At 37.2% G+C, this 21,678-nt stretch overlaps 1 protein-coding gene across 2 annotated transcripts in view; it reads left to right on the forward strand.

Moving 5' to 3' along the window:
- Nucleotides 1-21,678, forward strand: part of hpse2 (heparanase 2) — a 100,781-nt gene that overhangs the window by 70,991 nt on the left and 8,112 nt on the right. For both annotated transcript variants that reach the window (XM_015346524.2, XM_006630435.3), the window contains 5 exons: nt 727-820; nt 2,861-2,967; nt 3,325-3,439; nt 16,065-16,210; nt 19,493-19,639. In XM_015346524.2, coding sequence (XP_015202010.1) covers nt 727-820; nt 2,861-2,967; nt 3,325-3,439; nt 16,065-16,210; nt 19,493-19,639 — 609 coding nt within the window. The remainder of the gene's footprint in view (nt 1-726; nt 821-2,860; nt 2,968-3,324; nt 3,440-16,064; nt 16,211-19,492; nt 19,640-21,678) is intronic.

Consider the following 21,678-nt stretch of genomic DNA (forward strand, 5'->3'; position numbering starts at 1 on the left):
TAGCCTGAATTATTCTTGAAAGCTTTCTCGTTAGCTGTGTTTCTTTAGCATCTTGGTGACATATCTGCAAGTTTAGCCTGTGATGACCAGTAAGGTACTCCTTGAAATTGTGATACTGAAACCTGTACTCCTCTTCAAACATTTATCCTGCTTTAGTTTTTTATTTACATTAGGAATTGCTTTTCTATTAGTGAAATGTCTCTAGATAATGCTGGAAAACAAGTTAAAGAAGTACATTTAAAAAGTAAAAGGCCTTCTTTTCTACTGTTAGGAATACACTGAAGGATTAGAGATTTGCTGTTGTTCGGAGATTCGCAATTCTGTCACTTCAGTGACATGTGACAATAATTAATTGATAGCGGAGGTGCTTTAGTAATGTTTTAACAAATTTGGATTTTGCTTCTAGTGACTGCTCAGGGCTAGTTCTAGTTACCATTTTTTCCATCTGTCTCCAAACCCTGACACCTAAATCTACATCAGGGAGTAAATCTGTCATTTAAATTTGTGTATTTTCAATTATATTATATATATTATATTATAAATATAATTGATATTAATTTGTGTAATATCAATTATATTTTTGGGAATCTAGATATTTTATTTCACAGCTAGAACTTTCCAGATGTACTGTAGTTTCTGTTCCTTTTCGGCAAAGTACAGTTGAGTAATACAGTATGTGCCGCTAGTTGCTAATTTTTATAAGCTTTTGATGTCTATGTCCCACAGTTATTACATTGATGGGCGCGTGGCAAAGGTGGCTGATTTCATGAAGACCCGGCTGCTGGACACTCTGAGGGAGCAGATCACCAAGGTGCTGGAGGTGAGACTGCCTAACATTACACAGAAAGGAAGAAAGAAGTTTGTATATGCATGCTTCTATTATACACATCTAATGTCACTTATATTAGTGAACCTGAAGTTTGTTGCAGGTAAATGGAGACATTTTATTAAATAAATACAGGTAGTTTTTATCCAGAACACAAGCTGGTTGTCTCTGGCAGCCTTGGTTTCCCAAAGCATTCTGGCTATATGAATTGATGTCTCTTAATTGTGATTGTGTGTGTGCACATGCCCATTCTATCCAGGGCTTATTCCTGGCTTGCAACATTTTCTTCCAATCTGCTGCAAATTTATCAGGAATAAGTGACTTCCTGTTAATGGATGGTTGCTATACTAATTTCCATGGGTTAAAATCTGTACTTTACAAGCTTCCTATCTGTAATTCATCCTCTGTGTTATAGTCTAATTCTAAACAGATGAGTTGACCTACAGATCTAGAAAGGTAAATCCTATTTTATTGGTGCCAATCCATGAATCTGAACTTGTTTTGTCCAAGTTAATTAGTAGATTAGCAGATCCAAAGTATGGATTCAATAAACTCCTCCCTGTTCTAATTAGTGCTGCAGTCCCATTAGTCATATCTTAATTGGCTTTCAGGAAGCTTCCTGCTAAACCTCCATAACAAGCTGTGCCTGGTCTGTGCCATGGGCAGGGAGCTGAGCGTTCAGAGTGGCACAGGGTTTATAAGCTTGCTTCACCACAGGAATAGTGCTGCTAGTCAGAAAGTATGTGGAAAGTCTAATGAGCAGCACAGGAAACCATGACAAAGAAATGATCAGAACTAGCTGTAATATAGTTTTCTAATTGCAGAACAAATGTTTAAAACAGTTTGTGGAGGGCCTGTTATCTTGGTTCCTGGAGGGCCTGAGCTCTGTTACTTAGTTGATCTAATTGTTTAATTAACAGCTTAATTATAATACTACTGACTAGGTTCCAAAGTGTTTTATACTGTAGGTAAGAGAGTTTTACAAGTATTCAACACTGAGAGGCCTTAAGAAAAATCCCATACATGTCTAACAAAAAACAAAATAAAAAAGAAGAGATTTCTAGTCTTAAACCTTATGCTTGATAAATCTTGCCATAACACATATTTAAATTCTGAACAAATTCTCTTCCACAAACCTTGAGCACCAGTGATTAACAAATCAATGCCTATGATGTTAGATTGACACAGTGACCCCAATTCACACCCAGTGCTGCAATGAATCATTATCACATTATTCACTAATTGTAAGCACATTCACTGATCACTTTCCAAACTTTTTAGAAAAGGTTTTTCCAGGACAATTTTAGTTAGAGAGCTGTTGAAGGAAGGAGGTTCTATCAGAGGGCAGATCTGATGTGAAACACTTTGCCTTCCCTGTGCCTCTTTCCAGCACATGCATTTTCAAGGAAAAAAAGTCTCTTGGGAGAGTGGTAGTGTTTGACTGCCTAGCTTTACATTATTCATTGTTTTGTTTTATTCTTTGTAATTTTCATGCTCTGTGTCTGTATTGGAGAAGAAAAGCATGGGAGCTCTCCTTCTCAGTGTTAATTGCTTGCAGCCATGACAATATCATGAGCATGGACAGAACTGGATTAACTGAGATTTACTCCACACGGTGAATGGAGTAAACACGTTTACTCTCAAACATCCTACAATATCATTAAATGCTTGAAAATCAAATAGCTATATAGCCTTTCTAGCATATGGTCAGTGAGGTCCAGTACTTATAACCCTTAAATAGCTAATTTTATACTACAGTACTTTGAGGGTCTCTGCTTTCCCATTAAGACTTATTATAAAAGTCCACATTTTGATTATTTAAAATTCCTAGAGATTATTTCTTATGAAAAATAAAAGGTCTGTTGCCAAACCTTTTTAAAAACATCTATTTTTGTTTCCTTCAAATGAATTCCCTGGTTACGAGTCCTATATCTACCTGTCTGCTTTCTTTGTGCCCCTTGTATACAGTACTGGAAAAGACTGAGTACTCCCAAAGATGTAACATCTAGCTACTGTATGCCCTTTAACTCGTAGGTGGTGAAGACACATGCCCCTGAAAAGAAGGTTTGGCTTGGTGGTGTGGGGCCAGCCTGGGCAGGGGGTACCAACAATCTGTCCGATACTTATGCAGCTGGCTTTCTGTAAGTGCACCTTTTCAACTGCTCACACCCTATTATAACCTCATAGAGCCTCTCAAAGTCTGTCTAGTCATCCTGTGCCTCCTTCTCCATCCTGTTTTTATCCATTATTTTCATACAACAAAGTGTTAAGGGTATGAAGTGTGTACAGGATGTCATGTGCTGTTTTACTTCTATAAGAAGAGATTCATATGGCCAACATAGCTGCTGATGTTTAACTTAACTTTTATTTTGTTTGACTAAGTCTACCCTTGACCTACAGTTACCCTGCAGACTGTTTTGTTTTTTCACTCTGGATGTCTGCTGGCTGGGTGTGTGGTTGGCATATTGTTTTACCTTGAAATTCCCTCCTTTGTGCAGGTGGCTAAACACTCTTGGCATGTCTGCAATGGAGGGTATTGACGTTGTCATCCGACACTCTTTCTTTGACTATGGATACAACCATCTGGTGGACCAGAATTTCAACCCCTTGCCCGTGAGTTTCTCCATGTTTTAAATAGTTCAGTATCTGAACACTGCAGCAGTATCGGTCAAATTACTGAATTTAGAAATAGGGAGGAGTAACTTGGCTTCTTTAAATCTGAACCCAACACCAAATCTATCACCTCATTCTGAAACTGTCTTTCCACTGTATGTTTTAACAAGCATAGAAGACTTCCCCTCTGCCCCATAAGTGTTAGTCCTATAGAGCTAGCCATCGCCTGCCTATGTTTGTGCATTGACAGTGCATTTGACATTTATATTTATTGGGAAAAGGTACATATATATAGTGGAAATTAAATATTTTTCCAAAACTCTTAAGCCAATCTGATGTGTGCATTCAATTAAGGTATCAGAAAAATACTCTTTGGCTATGGCTTTGGCTAACCTCAGCTTACTTTACGTGCAAGTGCTTACATGAAAAATTCAAAAAGGAAGGTTAATACCTATTTTTGCAGATTACAGATACAGTAGGTAACTCACTATCATTGGTATCAGAACGGAAGAAATCTTGTAATTGCTGGGGTTTCTCTACAGTGAAAACATTTGTGATGGCAGCAGGACACTCAGGATTCCTGTACCATCAGTAAGAAAAAGAATGAATGACTGACATAGTGCTGGCCTGGACAGGTCTGGTCCATCTGCTGGTCTGGCACCTTGCATTTTTTCCCGTGGGAGCTATTAGCTGAAATGAAAGCTGTTTAATGGTGTTGAATGGAGGGGTACTCAGGAAAGCTGTAGTGAAACATTAGCTCTTTGTCGGCAGCCCAAGACAGCACCCCCTGCTCTCATGTGCATCCCCTGTGTGGAACAGTGAGCTGTTGAGAGATGTGCAACCTGAGCCTCCAGCACTCTGTGGGCAGTTAGTGCACAAACCCCAGTGTACTCTGCTGTGGCACTGTCCTGCTCCAAGTCTGCACTGTAGACACACACAGCCCTGGGCCAACCACAGGGCCTCCATGGCACCTTCACCATGCAAAGTAAGACAAATACATTGTGCTATCTGTTAGGGTGTTGTTATTTCTACACAGATTTAAATCTGTCAAATGTAGATAAAAAAAAGTACCTTAAAACAACAGTATGAAAAAATTGACAAATCTGATTTTGGCTACTAGGTTGGTGCATGTGTATCTATTCTGTAAAAGCACAAAAATTACGTCTGATAACATGACTATCTGCAGGGCTACATATTCGGTTCCGAAGCAAAGTACTGTACTGTATATGTTCTCTTCAAAGTCTACATATATTTTGCTTGGGAACACATACAACAATTTGTTTAGACATTTTCCAGGACACTATCTTACTAAGACCCCAGTAGTGTTTCAATAGATAGTTTCATGAATGGAATTTATAAAAGACTTTCAGTGTCACAGACACAAATAAAACAGCTTTTTTTCTTTCTGCAGTCTAAGAGTGAGTATTGTGCTGCAGTTTGATGAAAATTACAGTTGCTGGACAAAAGTAGATGCATGACAATTTACTGAAGCATAAGCAGGTCTGGTTGAGATTATGAGAGTGTGGTAAAGTATCGTAAATACCTTAGCAAATGGTGATAAACCACAGAACGGTGAAAGAAAAATTACAGAACAAATTTGCCATGGATAACTTATGGGAATGACTTTAAAAATGAGGTTTTAATGTATAGCAGCCGCAGCCAGACACAGTTGGAATACACAGAGTTTAATAGCTTCAGTTTCACACAGACACCGTACAGACCAGTCAAATTCATTAGTTTTCGAAAGCCTTATCCAATTAACCATGATTGAGTCTTTGTTTATATATAACAACATTCAAAAACAAAGCAGTTTAAATCAAAGTATTTTGAAACCAGGAATTTTTTTTCGGTCTTGTTCCTCTTTGAGATTCTACGAACAATCGCCCCCTACTGGGATCACAATGCTTTTAACATGGCTGGGCGTCTGTGTGAACCGCCAGACTTCCCACTGCGAGAATTCACAACAGCCCCAACCTGTCAGCCTGCATAGAAATTTATATCCCAGCCCTTTCCCTTTAATCCCTCACGCAGGACAGCAATTGGACCAACTTGGGCTCTGCCCACGTGGGTACCTCACAGTGCAAACCCTTCCCCATCCACTTCCCCAGACTACACTTCTCTCCTCTTTTGTCTTGCTCTCCCTCTATCATTCTCATCCTCTATCTCCCTTCACTCCTTCATATTTAACCTACTTGCACTCCCTTTTCTGTTTTTCTCCCTCTCTAGGCCCTCTCCTACTCATTTCGAAACACAGAGAATAAGGTGTCACCTTCAATGTCAACATAAGGAGCAATTGTTTCCAGTCAGTCAAACAGTTTGAAATTCTTGGTTCAATTGATGTTTTTCTTCTCCATATTTTGTCTAACTGAAGAGTTCAAAATGTAAACTTGAGGTCAAATCAGTCAATAAGGCAACTCTATGACATTCCTAAAGTTATATATTGTAAGCAGATTGATTTTTAAGTTAACTAATGCACCTGATGTTTTCTCCTTTTTACCAATAAAACTTAATCCAGGTACACTTTGTATTATAAGATACATGTATCACTCTGATTTAAGATAAGAAATCACAAATTTTTTGGAGGCATTAAAAAAACAATTTATCTCTGGTTCAGAGTTCAGGTTTCACCATTTTGAATATTAACATGACCTGTTTGTTTGCCAGAATCCAAGTTGTTTTACATGGATTATAGTATTCAGGATACTGTTTGGACTATTCTAGAGTGGAATATTCCATTCCTAAAATAACCACACTGTAGTAGAGCCTTCCAATTCAGAATTTTAAATAATTGTAGACTTGTTGAGAATTGGCTATTTTTTTTTAAAGCAGGGCATGTAAAAAGTTCTTCAAGATTTCAAAATCCATCCTGTGATGTTTAAGTATTGCTGGCAAGCCTTGGTCTGTTCTGTGCTATTAAAGACTGAGGCTTTCAACTAAGTGTGATGTGGAGCAGTAAACAGAACATTTGAAAGCGATTCTGTTTTCAGTTTGTTTGAGAAAAGTTTCGTTTTTGGAATTGAAAGGCTGAAAGGAGAAATACCACAAGATGTAGTATTTGCAAACATTCTCTGATAAGTTTCAGTCCTGCAATGTAGTACAAAATTGTTTTTATCTCAGTATGTAGCTCAGAAAGTTAACAGAAAGTTAATATGCTGTATCCATTGATATCTTTGTCATTCTTCTCAAGGCTTTGTCTCCGTTCCAAGGTTTAAAGAAAACATTCCAATTGTTCCTATTTAACAGCTTTGAATTTTATGGAACATACATGTAGATCTTTAATTAAAGAGATCAAATTGTTCCCATTCTGCCTTCTCTCTTCATTTACCTCTAAATAATTAAATGGTTATATTCTTTAAAAGTCTGATATGACATTCTGCAAGGTACTGTAGGTTTCCATTTAAGTCCTACCTCTAAGAAGGTAAGTTGTAGTTATGTGAAAGTCAAAGTGTTATGGAATAAGTAAAACGTTTTTTGCTGTGGTTTGGAAAATGTATTGACTACATTAATGCAATGTTTTTATCTGTATATTGCATTAAATCCATACTCTTCTCCATCCACTCAGATGAAAAATGTTGGTATTAAATAGTAATTCATAAAGCCTTTTGATTAAATAGTAACTCTGAGCCTCGGAGAGCTTACTTCTCTTTCCCTGCACAGCCTGATGCAGATATTGTCTAGTCTTCACCACACAGTCCTATCTTTCTTCTCTAAACCACTTAAAAATGAGTGCTTTTGTTGTGTCTTAGAAGCAATATTTCTAGGCTCTGTTTCAGTGTGTAAATATTGGTAGCACATTTTCACATTACTTCTATATATTCCCTAAGTTACAGAGGCCTGCATATCATAAATCTATATTCAACACAAGCAGCTTTTCAGTTTCCACTTTGATTTGCGTGGGCTGTCTTTATGAGACTCTGAAACTTATCAAGAGCTCCCGACCACAGAACTTCAAACAAAGGGCAGATTCTCTACCTTTTTTGCCTGCGTGCTCACTGTCTGACTAATTTCTCCCAGTCAGGAAAATAGTTTAGGTTTCCACAGGGGTTCAAATTCCATTCAAATATGCAAAGTAAAATGTTTGGGAGTTTTGCAGTTAGTGAATACACTGCCATCTTAAAATGATTTTGTACAATTTGCTACCTCCAAAAAAAGGTAAGCACTGTACTGGACTCTACAATTGTGGGTGCTGCTTCCTCCTACTGGTAAGAAAAAGTAGTGTCTCTAAACCTGGTTTATTAACCACTGTACATTGCATTACAATTTTAACAACATAACTAGCATGCACTATTAAGATGGAATATAAGCATCCTTTGCTGCAGAGAATTAACCTTTCAGAGATCATTTCTGAAATGAAAGAGAGAGCTCTTGTTGTTAAAGCTGCCAGAAGCATAATGGAACAGCATTAAGAGTAGTACTGAAGGAAATGTGATTTTTTATTTTTTTTATGATTTGTTATTCTCAGCTAACTCAGTTGTGAAATGCCATTCAAACACTAATATCTTACATTCTGAATGCCAGGTTGTTTATTGTCCTTTCATTGAATCCGGGTGTTCAGTCTAGGGTATTTTTAATGTGGCAGTAGCAGACCTAAGTAGACTGAGGAAGGCAGTGCCAACCCCCTGCCCTTTCTCACCTGCCTTCACATCTTCCAGCAGCTCTGCTGTTTGATTGAAGTCCTCAGCTGGCACGAAACAAGATACATCTGGAGCTCCATGCTCTCCAGATGCCATCAAAGACAGATGTTGCTCTGAGTTATCTCTGTTTTCTTGAATAGCTTTTAATTACTCACTCATTGCCACTGAAACCATTCCGGCCTCTCACCTACTGCATTTAGCTTTACTGAAAGGTAAAACGAGCTGTTTTAGACCCCTTCAAACTACTACATCCGCCTCAGGAAATGCACTTTCAGATTAATATAAATATCAAATGCCATTGCAGATCATAACAGAAATGCATAATTTTTTATGTCATTCTCCCTATCACCTGGTCACCTGGTCAGGACAAGGCTCACCTGTATCTCACCTGTATCAGTCAAACATGATACAATTGCCTTTGCATTGAGCATTTGATTTTTTTACTTTGAATGCATTTATTTAACACCTTAAAAACTATTTTACCAAATCCTTAATTCTGACAATTATTTTCTCGAGCTGTGAGACTCTTATTGATCTTGGTTTTAATTCTGCTAATGCTTAAATAGAATAAATCACTATTCTCAAGAAGTAAATAATTGCTAAGTATAATTTTTAATGGTCTTCCAGTTTTAGTACTCAAAAAAGTGTTTATCGTTCTATATTAATAGAACAAGACATCAGTAATAATTTCCATATTAAATCTCTGCTGGTGTGCTGATGTACTGTTCATGGCTTGTTTTACCAAGACAGACCTTAAAACAATTGTCCAAGAGAACTATATTTTCATTGCTGGGAAAATTGGAGTCTGCTTCAAACCACAAACAGCAGTTTGCAAAGGAAAGTATCTGAATCATTAGCTTGTGAGCGAAGAATTATAATCACTCGACAGTTGTTATTCATTAGAGGAACATGTCCTATACACGTGGACTAAAGCTGAATTACCAATCTATTAGTTTGGCAGTGGTTTTAATTGCAGGCCTTTAGTTTTTTTTTAGCATTTTCCTAACACCGTTTGCTATTAAATAAGGAAAATGACTTTTATGTTCAATCAGAGGGCTCAGGACACAGTTGATACAGGAACTAGATTTGAAGGTGATTTGTGCTGACATCAAGGCAGAGAACTCTTCATACCTGGAACAAGAGAAGCCAAGATCCTGATCTTTCCAGAGAACTTTAACATTTTCATTTTAGGACTCCATGCTTTGTGTTAAGACTTAATGTTTCTCCATTGTATGGTGTAAGAAAGCGACAAGAAAGAGATTACCGAAGAGACTTTTGCCAACAAGACTTCCTGCTAGAACACTGCAGTCTGATTGTCAACTATACAATCATTATGAAAAAGCAAAAGAACTCCGTCTCTTAAGATCAGAGAGGTGCAGTAGCATCTACCAAACATTGCCATAAAGTTTCTTAAACAAATTTGTGTTAAACTTGGTTTATTCTAACTTAATTTACTGGTAGTTGAAAATATTTTTTGTTTGCCACAACCGAGCCAAATTGAATTATAAAAAAAGTTTGTGTTCATAAAATAGTTGTAGGCTTTTGTGTGCCAGACACATCATTTTAACACTAGACGAGAGGCAGACATTTGAGCCAGAACACTTTCCCCAGTGTTTCTTTTCTGTAACAGAGGTAGCAAAAAGCTTCGCCCAAAATTTTGGGTGGCCAGCCCCCTCCTTGCCCATCTTCTAATTTTATTGTATTGTGGACTATTTAAATGTTATTAAGCTGCAAAATTAAGTTGAAATTCCATTTTAAAAAGAACCCCTTAAATGCTGCCATATGCAGGAGTGCATGGGAACTTCCTGGTGGATACATGTTATTCTGAACTACTCAATTAGGTGTTGGGAAGCAGTGAGAGTGGGGAGGGGTGAGGAGAATGTGCACAGGAATCAGACTCACAGCCAGGTTAAACCACTGCAAAAACAGAACTTCAAAGCAGTCCTGTTAGACATTTATTTTCATACATATAAACACATTGATCAATTGTTACCCAAGCCTAATGTTCATGAAGGGCTGAGGAAGTAAATCATGGTCAGCTTTGGGCTGGGAGTGTTTGAGATATAAATATTTACTGGCATAGGGCAATATTTCCAGCAGAACAAAATCGTTGTAAAGCACACTAAAGGAGTAGTTGAAATGAATGATGTGATGTTGTTCAGTCCTGTAATGTCTGGATCGCAGAGCTGAATCTGTGTTTGGACCTAAACAGGTTTAACACAATTTTTTAATTAATTGTATTATCCAACTCATCCCTTATTTCTGCCAGTAAATCTCTAATTTTATGTCACTTTTGTAATGCACTTATTTTGCTTTACTATGGTTTCCCATGGGATATGTTATGATTAAATCTGCCCCCTGAGGTTCACTGTGTTTATTAAACCATGATCTCACTGTGCTCCACTATACCTTCCACCGCTTTTACCCTGATCTCTCTGTACTCCACTACATCTTTCCCTGCTTTTACCATGATCTCACTCTGTTCCATCCAAATTAGGAATGTATTCTCTTCTGAAATACAAACCTCCTGTTTAGTTTGATCATTGGCAGAGGGTGTCCTGCACGGGCACTTTTTCAGATCAAATGTCAGTTACATATGATTACAATTTCATTATGACAGGTTGTTAAAATTTTGTATCATAATTAACAGTCTTGTCATTAAAAGTTTATAACAGAGTATGAGACCAGTTAAAGTAGTTATTTAGCACTGTGTATCTGTAATCCTATACTGATCACAAAGTTAAAAAATGCATTTATCCCTGCTTTGACCGTACAACTATCCAAATTATTAGGCATTCTTGAGCACACACTGCACCTATAGAGCTGGGACATTTGATCTCATTGTGATTCTCTACACCTTTCCCTGTTTTTATCATGGTATGCCACAGTCAACCTTAATAAAAGATACCAGAAGGAACTTACTGTTAGTCATCTTTATTATTTGCATACGTTTTAAATGCCCAAAGAAAAGCAAAATCCAGACCTAGGGACTCAAATGAGCAATGAGCAGTACAAAGATGCTCTGTGTTCCAGTCAGTACCTGTGTTTTGCATCCCATCCAGACTTGTCCTCAGGCCACCTAGGACAAGCACATGGTTTCTTCTTTTTTAGGAATAAAATATTTAATCTGGCTTCTATCCCACTGCTGCACAGTTTTTAAACCCTGCAACTGGTCTGGACAAATTAAAGAGAATGGATGTGGGGGCTCAAGATCCAATGTTCTCTCCTAAATAATACAGTCTTGTGCATTATCCAGTTTAAGTGGATGGATTAGAGTATAAACTGATTTTATCTGTTCCATAAGACAAACTGTATTTCATTAAAGGACCCAAACACAACATGTTCCTTGTTTGAATTTATCAGGAATAGAATAAAATGCTGATGGCTATTTATTTTTTAGTCATTGCAATGTTTTGGACTTGATTTGGACTTTACTTATTAGCAGCTGTCAGTGCATTTAACTGAAATAAACTGACAAAGGAAGCCCAACTAAGCTTTCTTGTTCGAGAAATCTTATTATTTAAGTGACTTGTTTAAGTGCAAGTTTCCATTTTATCAACTGCTAGAGGAGACATTTTCATACATCAGTGGTGCTAAACGTCAGTCATAAGTTAAAAGTCAACATACTGTATGCACTTCTAGCCACCTATAGGCTTTTCTTACAAAGCCACTTTTTTGTCATGTATGTCTGAAAATGTTTTGAATTTGTCCTTGTTTTGATTGTTTCTTATTATTAGTTCAGTTTTTCCATCCAGACACGGCATGAATAATTAGCTCTATCTGTGAATACAAGTATAGCTATTTCACAGGGGAATAGGAAATAAATATTTTTTTATTTGCCAACAATATGATCATTTTGAATCCCAAAGTAATGAAAGTACAGCAACTATTAGACTAACAGTAACAATCATCTGGATCACATTACAAATGTGCTTTATAGTGTTATAGCTTTACCTATTCACTTTGTTTTCTATTGCAACCATTAGGTTAGTTCATCAAAGGTTTCAAATGAGCATGAACACTTTTCAATCAACAGATAATGGGGTAATGCATATCAGCTAGATTTGAAACATGGAAGTGATCAGTCATTGTCATAAATGACTGCATTCTGTCACAATGTATTTGGCCCCAATAAGTTAATCTATTCAATCTCTTGAAACGAGTGTGTGCATCTAGCAGATGTTCTCCATACTGTACATCTCCACAATAACACTAAGTATAATTTTAACATTAATCTTTAATGGATGCCACACTGAAACTCAGCCCTAAAATACAGTTGATATGTACACACTGCACAAGTGGCAGACATTGGGATCCTTTGGAGAGTTGTAAGAACAGAGGAATTGGCAACATAGTATTCAAATATTGAATCTGGTCTTCAAGCAGAAAAATTCAGCCCTTGCCACCAATTACTGACTAGACAAAATATGTTCAGAACTTAATATCATACAGCACCTGTGTGAAATGTTCTCAGCAGTGCAGATGATTTTTAGGTGATCCTCATTAACAGTAACTTTACACTTTTTTAGTATAGAGTTTACCCTTGTTTTCTTTGCTTAAACTACTATGTCTGACACATTAGCCAATAAATTTAGCTTTCTAAGATTAAAGAGGCCAAAAGAAAATAGTACATGTTTTGTTCTGTAATATTATGTTATGTAGTATACAGTTTACTTTAGTTATTCACGTGTGTGTGAATATGGATAGTAATTGTATACTTTACTTGTTTGCAGTGATCACTCTCTCTGGGGTTAATCTAATCTTTGCACAGTTTTATAGTTTGCCTGACAACTTTCCAAGACTACTGGAGCATTTTGTCTCCAAAAGTGCCAAGAAAGTGTCTCTTTCAATAAATGTCTGTTGCAGAGTTTGAATTGTTTGGGCTGAGAAAAATATCAAAGTTTTCCCTTGGTCTTAAAGCATCAGTGGCAAATATGTAACAATTATGAGTATGTTCCTACACACCAAGTGGGATACATATCCTTTGGATGATACTGTGAAAGACTGAGTACATCTCATTTGTTAGTTGGGTTTAGTCTGTCAAAAATGAAACGAAAAAAAGGTTTTATATAATTTACATGAGAAGAAATATGTCCCTGTGAATGAGCATGTCTTAAGGTCATGTATGCAGATAAAAATTTTGCAGGTTTGCACACTTGAATTATACTGTAGGAAGGCAATAGATCAGGGATAGACAGAGGGAATGTGCTATGGTAATGACATACTGGGACCTAATGTTTCTAGGACAAGCTGGATCCATTCATTCACCATTACTGATTAAGACTGCTCAGCAAGACTGCTAGATTCACTGTATATTATGTTAGGCTATATAATTTTGAATAATTAATAGGTTTATTCCATGCTGAAAAGAGAAGCTTCTTCACGCCTGAAGAAGGCTCCATGGCCGAAATATGTTTTCTTTCTTCTATTTTTAGCATGGAACACACCTATTACTTGTTCCTATGCAGCCTACGCATGTTGATGCAGCTACCGACCTAAACTACTGTATATAATTTTGATCCTACAGTAACTTTGAAATATTGTGCCTTATCAGATTGATTTTACAACAGTTCAATAATTGGGTTATGAGTAGCTCTGTCCCCTTTTCTATAGGTTTTTAAGGCTAGACAGTTTGTGGCTTTGCTCATAGACTAGAATCTATTACAGGAAATGGGCTTAATTACTGTCCCAAAGGTAATGTTCATTGTATAACAGGCCAAACATGCATTGATAAATATGATAGCATTTATATTCCTAAAGCAAGGACATAATACTTATGTATATACCATTATATATAAAGTATAATGCATATATACTGTACTGTATATAGTGGTATATACAGTGGTGTGAAAAAGTGTTTGCCCCCTTTCTGATTTCTTATTTTTTTGCATGTTTGTCACACTGAAATGTTTCAGATCATCAAACAAATTGAAATATTAGACAAAGATAACACAAGTAAACACAAAATGCAGTTTTTAAATGAAGGTTTTTATTATTAAGGGCAAAAAAAATCCAAACCTACATGGCCCTGTGTGAAAAAGTGATTGCCCCCCCCTGTTAATACATAAATCAACTGTGGTTTATCACATCTTTGGAAAGCTGAGTTCAATTTCTCTAGCCACACCCAGGTCTGATTACTGCCACACCTGTTCTCAATCAAGAAATCACTTAAATAGGGCCTGCCTGACAAAGTGAAGTAGACCAAAAGATCCTCAAAAGCTAGACATCATGCTGCAATCCAAAGAAATTCAAGAACAAATGAGAAACAGAGTAATTGAGATTTATCAGTCTGGAAAAGGTTATAAAGCCATTTCTAAAGCTTTGGGACTCCAGCGAACCACAGTGGGAGCCATTATCCACAAATAGCGAAAACATGGAACAGTGGTGAACCTTCCCAGGAGTGGCCAACCGACCAAAATTACCCCAAGAGCACAGCGACGACTCATCCAAGAGGTCAGAAAAAAACCCACAACAACAACCAAAGAACTGCAGGCTTCACTTGCCTCAGTTAAGGTCAGTGTTCATGACTCCACCAAAAGAAAGAGACTGGGCAAAAATGGCCTGCATGGCAGAGTTCCAAGACGAAAACCACTGCTGAGCGAAAAGAACATATAGGCTCGTCTCAGTTTTGCCAGAAAACATCTTGATGATCCCCAAGACTTTTGGGAAAATACTCTGTGGACTGATGAGACAAAAGTTGAACTTTTTGGAAGGTGTGTGTCCCATTACATCTGGCATTAAAGTAACACAGCATTTCAGAAAAGGAACATCATACCAACAGTAAAATATGGTGGTGGTAGTGTGATGGTCTGGGGCTGTTTTGCTGCTTCAGGACCTGGAAGACTTGCTGTGGTAAATGGAACCATGAATTCTGCTGTCTACCAAAAAATCCTGAAGGAGAATGTCCGGCCATCTGTTCGTGACCTCAAGCTGAAGCGCACTTGGGTTCTGCAGCAGGACAATGATCCAAAACACACCAGCAAGTCCACCTCTGAATGGCTTAAGAAAAACAAAATGAAGACTTTGGAGTGGCCTAGTCAAAGTCCTGACCTGAATCCGATTGAGATGTTGTGGCATGACTTTAAAAAAGCAGTTAAGGCTCAAAACCCCTCCAATGTCGCTGAATTACAACAATTCTGCAAAGATGAGTGGGCTACAATTCCTCCACAGTGCTGTAGAAGACTCATTGCCAGTTATCGCAAACGCTTGATTGCAGTTGTTGCTGCTAAGGGTGGCCCAACCAGTTATTAGGTTTAGGGGGCAATCACTTTTTCACACAGGCCAATGTAGGTTTGGATTTTTTTTCCCCTTAATAATAAAAACATTCATTTAAAAACTGCATTTTGTGTTTACTTGTGTTATCTTTGTCTAATATTTCAATTTGTTTGATGATCTGAAACATGTCAGTGTGACAAACATGCAAAAAAATAAGAAATCAGGAAAGGGGCAAACACTTTTTCACACCACTGTATAAACCATACAATAATGAGGAAATGTAAACAACAAACAAAACAAAAAAAAGGACCAAATTAACTGAGAAATGCTTTTAAAAGCTTTGCCAATATAGCCTACACTGAATACAAAGTTAACATGGTTTTTAGAAGGAATATTTGCAATGAAAGCCTGAATCAATTGTGTATGGAATATGCTATGGTTCTGCCCAGGTATGCAGGGATTGTTCCTGAAATGTTTGGTAGGAATCCAACAGAGACAACTTGGACTTCAAGCCTTCATGTTCAGTGCCAGTTTCTGCAATCACAGCAAGGTTTGCAATTTTTCCATGAACCTACATGCAACAGTGCTACAGAATATTGGGTTTTCTGCTCCATGAAAAGACATCTGAAACTGAGCCATCCCTCAGAAGCCAGGAGCAGTTACTCAGTAGGGACCAATTCGTAAGAACAGTTAAGGACTGTAGACTCAGGTCTTTTAAGGTCTTTTGACTGTGTGGCTTATTGCTTGTAATGGCATGCCCATTTTTTCTCTTGCAGGATTACTGGCTGTCTTTGCTCTTCAAACGTTTGGTTGGTCCCCGGGTCCTGGCAGTACACGTGGCTGGTCTGCAGAGGAAACCACGTCCTGGCAGAGTAATCCGAGACAAACTGCGCATATATGCACATTGCACAAGCTTCCAAAAGTGAGTCCCCCCTCTTTCCCAGCAAAGCCAGTCTGGGCAAACAACCAAGCCTTTAGAAGGGCATCTCTACAAAGAAAAAAAATATGTCTTTTGAAAAAAGGAAGCAACCTATCATATATCACTTTTTTTACTAGTAATTAGAATTATATCATCATGTACTGTACATATGGTATTTGTTTTTCTATGAATTATATTATACAGTATAAATGAGTGGGTTATGGATATACAGTACACCTGAAGTAAAAGCTTGTTTACTTTTTGCATTTTAAAATCATAGACCAGTCTTGTGTGAAGTACATTGGAGTGCAAGATTCATACTAGGGATTCATCTCTCTACTACCTATCTGCAGGTAGGATGACAGAGGGGGAAGTTGTTCATGAAAAAGCTGTCACATGAAAAAATGTGAATGAAACAAAAAATGGATTTCAAAAACGATATTCTCAGTTTAAAACCTCCCAGTTTCCTCAATAAGTAAAATATACTTTCCTGTAAATTCATGGAATGCATACTAAAAGAAGTCCTGTTCTTTTTGGTATCTTGTATCTCCAAAAATTCCCTTAGAATGAGCTGCAGCATTTTAGTCATTCTGATACAGCCATAAAGGCATCATAGGTGCAGATTTTATATTTTATATTTAATTTTTTTATATTAGTGCACATTTTCAAAGGTTCTGCCTTGATATGAGATCAGGAGGTACAATAACTTCTTCTCTCCAGGGGACACCTGAGAATAAGGTACAGTAAGGAAAGGGTCTGTCCATAATAATGATATATAAATAACAGACTTCAGACACCCAATCTTTCAGAGTGTGCAGCCATAAAAGTTAACGAGTATCAATTATCAAGCGTGCGGGGCCCTTTTTACTGTCAAAGAGCTGAAGAAAGGTGGCTGAGTCCTTTATCCCATCTCAAATACATTTGGGCCATGGGGCAGACAATAGGTAGGTCTGTCCTGAGACAAGATAAAAAGTGCCATCATCCCCTTTGAAGATGGTCATCTTTTAACTTGTGTGATGTTTACCGCACCCAGGGCTTGTCATCACCAGAATAGACTTACTGCCTGCTACCTGCCTCAAGCCACATCTCCATTTCAGTTTGAGCTGACCTCCCCATTTCACCCTTTCATATGGTTGGACAAAACATTTAATAATAAACTGCTCAGAAACTTTGAAGATATATCATTGATTGCTGTGGGATAATCAAAACATATTTCTGTGAGTCTCTAACCTGTTCTGGATATTTTTATTTTATGACATTATTAGAAAATGGATTAATTCCAGCAGGGAATGCCCTCCAGTTAACACCAGTAGAATCTATGTAAAAATGCTCACATCCTACCTGAAGCAATGGCTGCCTGCCGGGTGAGGGAGAGAGAGCACCTCGCCAGGGCTCACTGAGCTACAGTAAGTCCCTGTTTACATCAGGGCAGGAAAAGAAGGGGGTTGAGGTCATCTCAGAATCTTCCTGCAGTAATGATAAGTGAATATTTTGCTGGCTCTTTTCATGAGTTCCTGTTCTCAATACCAATTTTCTCCACCTGTAACTTCAGAAACAAACAATGGAAGAACAAGAAGATTCTCTTGTGTGTGCGCCAGCCTTCTGGTAGTCCTCAGGCCAAAACATATGGGGACTTGTATGCTTCAATACATTCTTGGAGGTTTTCTATATTTTGGTGTTGTAAGTTCCTATGTTCTGACATACAAGTGTGGTATAGTGCAGAAAAACAGAGTACATCTGTTCCCCGCACCTGTGTTATGTAGTATGACGTAATCATATAATTATTAGCTTGTCAATACCATCCAGTGATCAGTGATCTGCCTATGCATGTATTGTATGGCTGTTTTTAGTATACATTGGATAATTGTGTTACTCATTCAAATTAGCTGGGGAGGAAGCGCAGGGTAGACACTGATTTATCATGGGTTTTTAAGATCAGCTATAAAAAAGATATTTCTTGATAAGCACTCTTGGGTTGTAAATTAGCTTTGAAGTTGCTTTTATTTTTCTGTTTCAAATAATCAGAATACTTAGATATAAAGACAATGTTTGTGATGCAAGGGAGAAATCCTAAAAAGGCAGTATGTAACCTTTCTCACTAGGCTTGTGAAAACATACTGCGTTCTCTACAGGTTTGTTGAATTTTCTACTACAGTGCCATCCTTTTTCAATTTTATCATAAATGCTGCCTGTTTTTACAATGATTTGATTCAACAGTGTGGGGTGAATCATTTTTCATCCAGCATTCCTGCGGTTCTCATCATTCTTTAGAGAGGTTTGTGTGCTTATTGCCTGTGCTCCCACCACTATGACTACAGTTTTTCATCCTCCATACCAAAAGAAGACATTCCTCATTAATGACTGCAGCAGCATAGTTAGTTAAAAATACCATGTGAAGGGAGCAGTGCTATCCACAAAAGAAACACCAAGTGCATTAGTGTTCTTTGAAGATGACAAGAGCGACATATAACATATATCATTTTTTCAGAGGCCACCCAAGCATCATACAAATATTTAATGTTCTTATTAAATTGCAAAATAACAGGCTGCATAAAGTAATTAATATATTGGATTTTTGAATATGATAATTATGTTTGTGACCTTCCAAGTTGTATTATTTTTAAAATTTACAAATTAAACTTAATAATTAAGTAAAGTGTTTATTTCTTTTTTGGAAAATCAAAGCCAGGTGAATCATCATCAAGGACTTTTTTTATGAGATGGCCTGTCTTTTGAAAGCACTGGGGGAACAAATCATATTTTACAAGCATGAACTCAGCTGATTAGTTCAGTGCCTCCCAACCTTTTTCAGCTTGGAGTACTCTTTAAACATCCCCCAAAAATTGCAGGCACAACTAATGATTTTAAAACAATCTGCTGTAATATTGCAAGACATCATGTTTGTTTCAAACTGACTATAGCATCAATAATTAATATTTGACTTTGCTTTGTCTACAAATAAAATGTGAGCTTGTTCCAATGAATAGAACTGTTCTAACATTTGTTTTAATGCTGGTAAGAGCTACACAAAAGTCCTGATCCATATTTTTCTGATTCCACAGCACACCTCTTGTTAAGCTTTCCCCTTTTTAATTCTATTTTCCATTTTTGGCTTCCTGAAATGGTAACAAAAATTATGTAAGAGAACTGAATCAGACATTAGAATGACTGGAGAAGCAGAGATAACACTGTAACTGGAACTATATAGGAGAAAACGATAACTGCCAATCCTTGGTTTTCTTAATTTTATCTTAGGTATGACTGTCTGTAATTTTTTTCCTGTAGTCATAATTATGTGCGAGGATCCATAACCATTTACATCATTAATCTGCACCGATCCCGGAAGAAAATCAAACTGGCTGGGACCTTGAGGAACAAAACTGTTCATCAGTACCTCTTGCAGCCTGCTGGGTCAGAGGGTCTTCAGGCCAGGTGAGTATGGAAGAATCAGTCAGTCTGCCAATCAATGATTTTATTTGCTATAGCGCCATTTGCAACACTGCTTTAAAGAATTCCTGCAGTTGACACCATGTTAGGATGTATCCTTTTAAAAACTAATGTAGATTGAAAATTTCTTCAAGTCATATTCAGAAGCCAAGATAAAACAAAAGCAGCTGTTTATTTATTTACTTCCTTCAGACAGAGGTTGTGACAGAGGTTTTTCATTTTTTCATACTGTATCTTAGTTTTCAGTTAATGTTAAAAGCCATAAAGCTTCTACACAGAAGGGGGTGATTTAACTGTTTGTGCATCCATCCCACCTGGCAGGTAAAATAGTAAACATAAAGTACTAATCTTATCTTACTGTATGTAGCGTCTGTTTATGGTGACCAACATTTCAAAGCACTTGAAAAATTACCGTGAAATATTACCGTGAATATAGGAAAGCGAGAGGGTAAGGCAACACCTTAACAATGAGTGGTGGACTGGGACCTCTCGAACAGTAATGGGTACTGAGTTCCACAATGAGGATGTGATGTAGGAGCATAGCCCAAGTGTAGGTGTTTTCATTGGAGGAGATTTGGCCAGGCTGCAGTCATAAGAACTCATTTTAAGTTATCTCTTTCAAAACAGAAAAGTAATCTCAGGCTTTTCCTAATCAAAGGCCTCATCTTGAAGTAAGATGTGAGTACAGAAGGGCACAGCCATAGACTGAAAGGCTGTTCTAGGGAACTGAGGTAAGATCTGTGAGGTCTATGTCTGCTTTGTGAAAAAATAGTGAACTTTACCCTTCACGCCACTAATGGAGTATCATGTTTCACGAGTATTGAACTTACAAGGGAAATATTGAAATACAGGCCCATAGGAGAAGGACCCAGGTTACCATAACTTGGCAGTCCTGCTGTATCTCTTCTGTAATCACTTAGTAGAAGGCGTTGAGACATTTTCCCAGCAAATGTAAACAAGTGGGGATTGCTGGATTAGAGCAGGCACAGCAGTGCTAATGCTAACAGGTCAGAATCCCTTAATCAAATAACTTTCTCATAGGTCAAGTAAACCTGTTTGATTTACCATTTACTTGTTTTTCAAATCTCTCTGGCCTTGGGGAATAGACAAAGGGATAGAAGAAAGTGGGAATGCTTTCTTTGCTCTGCCCTGATGTGATAGAGGATGGCCAGGGATTGTAAAAGCTGGAATGATTTAGAGAGAGGATTAACGACAATAGGTCCTGTTGGCTCAAGCTTGGCCCCATACGTTCTTAAAAATAATTTCAATGTACTTCAGAAGGCACTGGTGGAGAGAGCAGAACTTGGAGCTATTGCTTGTGAAATGCTGTCAGGTTTAAACGATCTTTAGAAAAAAATATCATTTTTAACATCCACAATTTCTTTTAGAACAACACAGCTGAGTCATCTGGGTGATCTTGACGATTCTTTTTTAGCTGAGGAAAATAAGCTTTGTCTCAGCATTTTGTCATCAGCACCTCTGTCTTAATTATTTGCATAGATTTGCTATTTAACACATCCAGATGGGTTAGGAGTCATGACTGAATGATTAGCATGACATTTTATAGTGTGTCAATTTTACTTCTATGAATGTAATAAGCCCCCTAACCAGGGAAGTGGGTTATGGACACATTTCACATGAACAAGGAAGATAGCAGTGAGAACAGTTCTGTGTAAAAAAATAAGGTTAAATTCAAGTTGATTTATAGTAATAAAGTGTGAAGTACAGGCACATAAAAGATCTAACATATACATCTATGTTAACTAATTAAATATTGTTGAATAATAAGCATAATTTATTTGTCTAATATATAAAAATCACAATCATAATGTATTAAATGCATGAAGATATAATTTAGTATTATCGATATATATATATATTACAACCATATATAATATAGTTATATTAATAAACTGCAGGGAGATTTTCTATTTATTTGCATATTTTATTATACTTAAACTAAGAATTTAAAAATGCCAGTGATACATTACATCTAAAGCTTGTCATGAACTCAGTGTTAATGT

This window comes from Lepisosteus oculatus, chromosome 4 (genome assembly GCF_040954835.1).
Source record: "Lepisosteus oculatus isolate fLepOcu1 chromosome 4, fLepOcu1.hap2, whole genome shotgun sequence".
Classification (NCBI taxonomy): domain Eukaryota; kingdom Metazoa; phylum Chordata; class Actinopteri; order Semionotiformes; family Lepisosteidae; genus Lepisosteus; species Lepisosteus oculatus.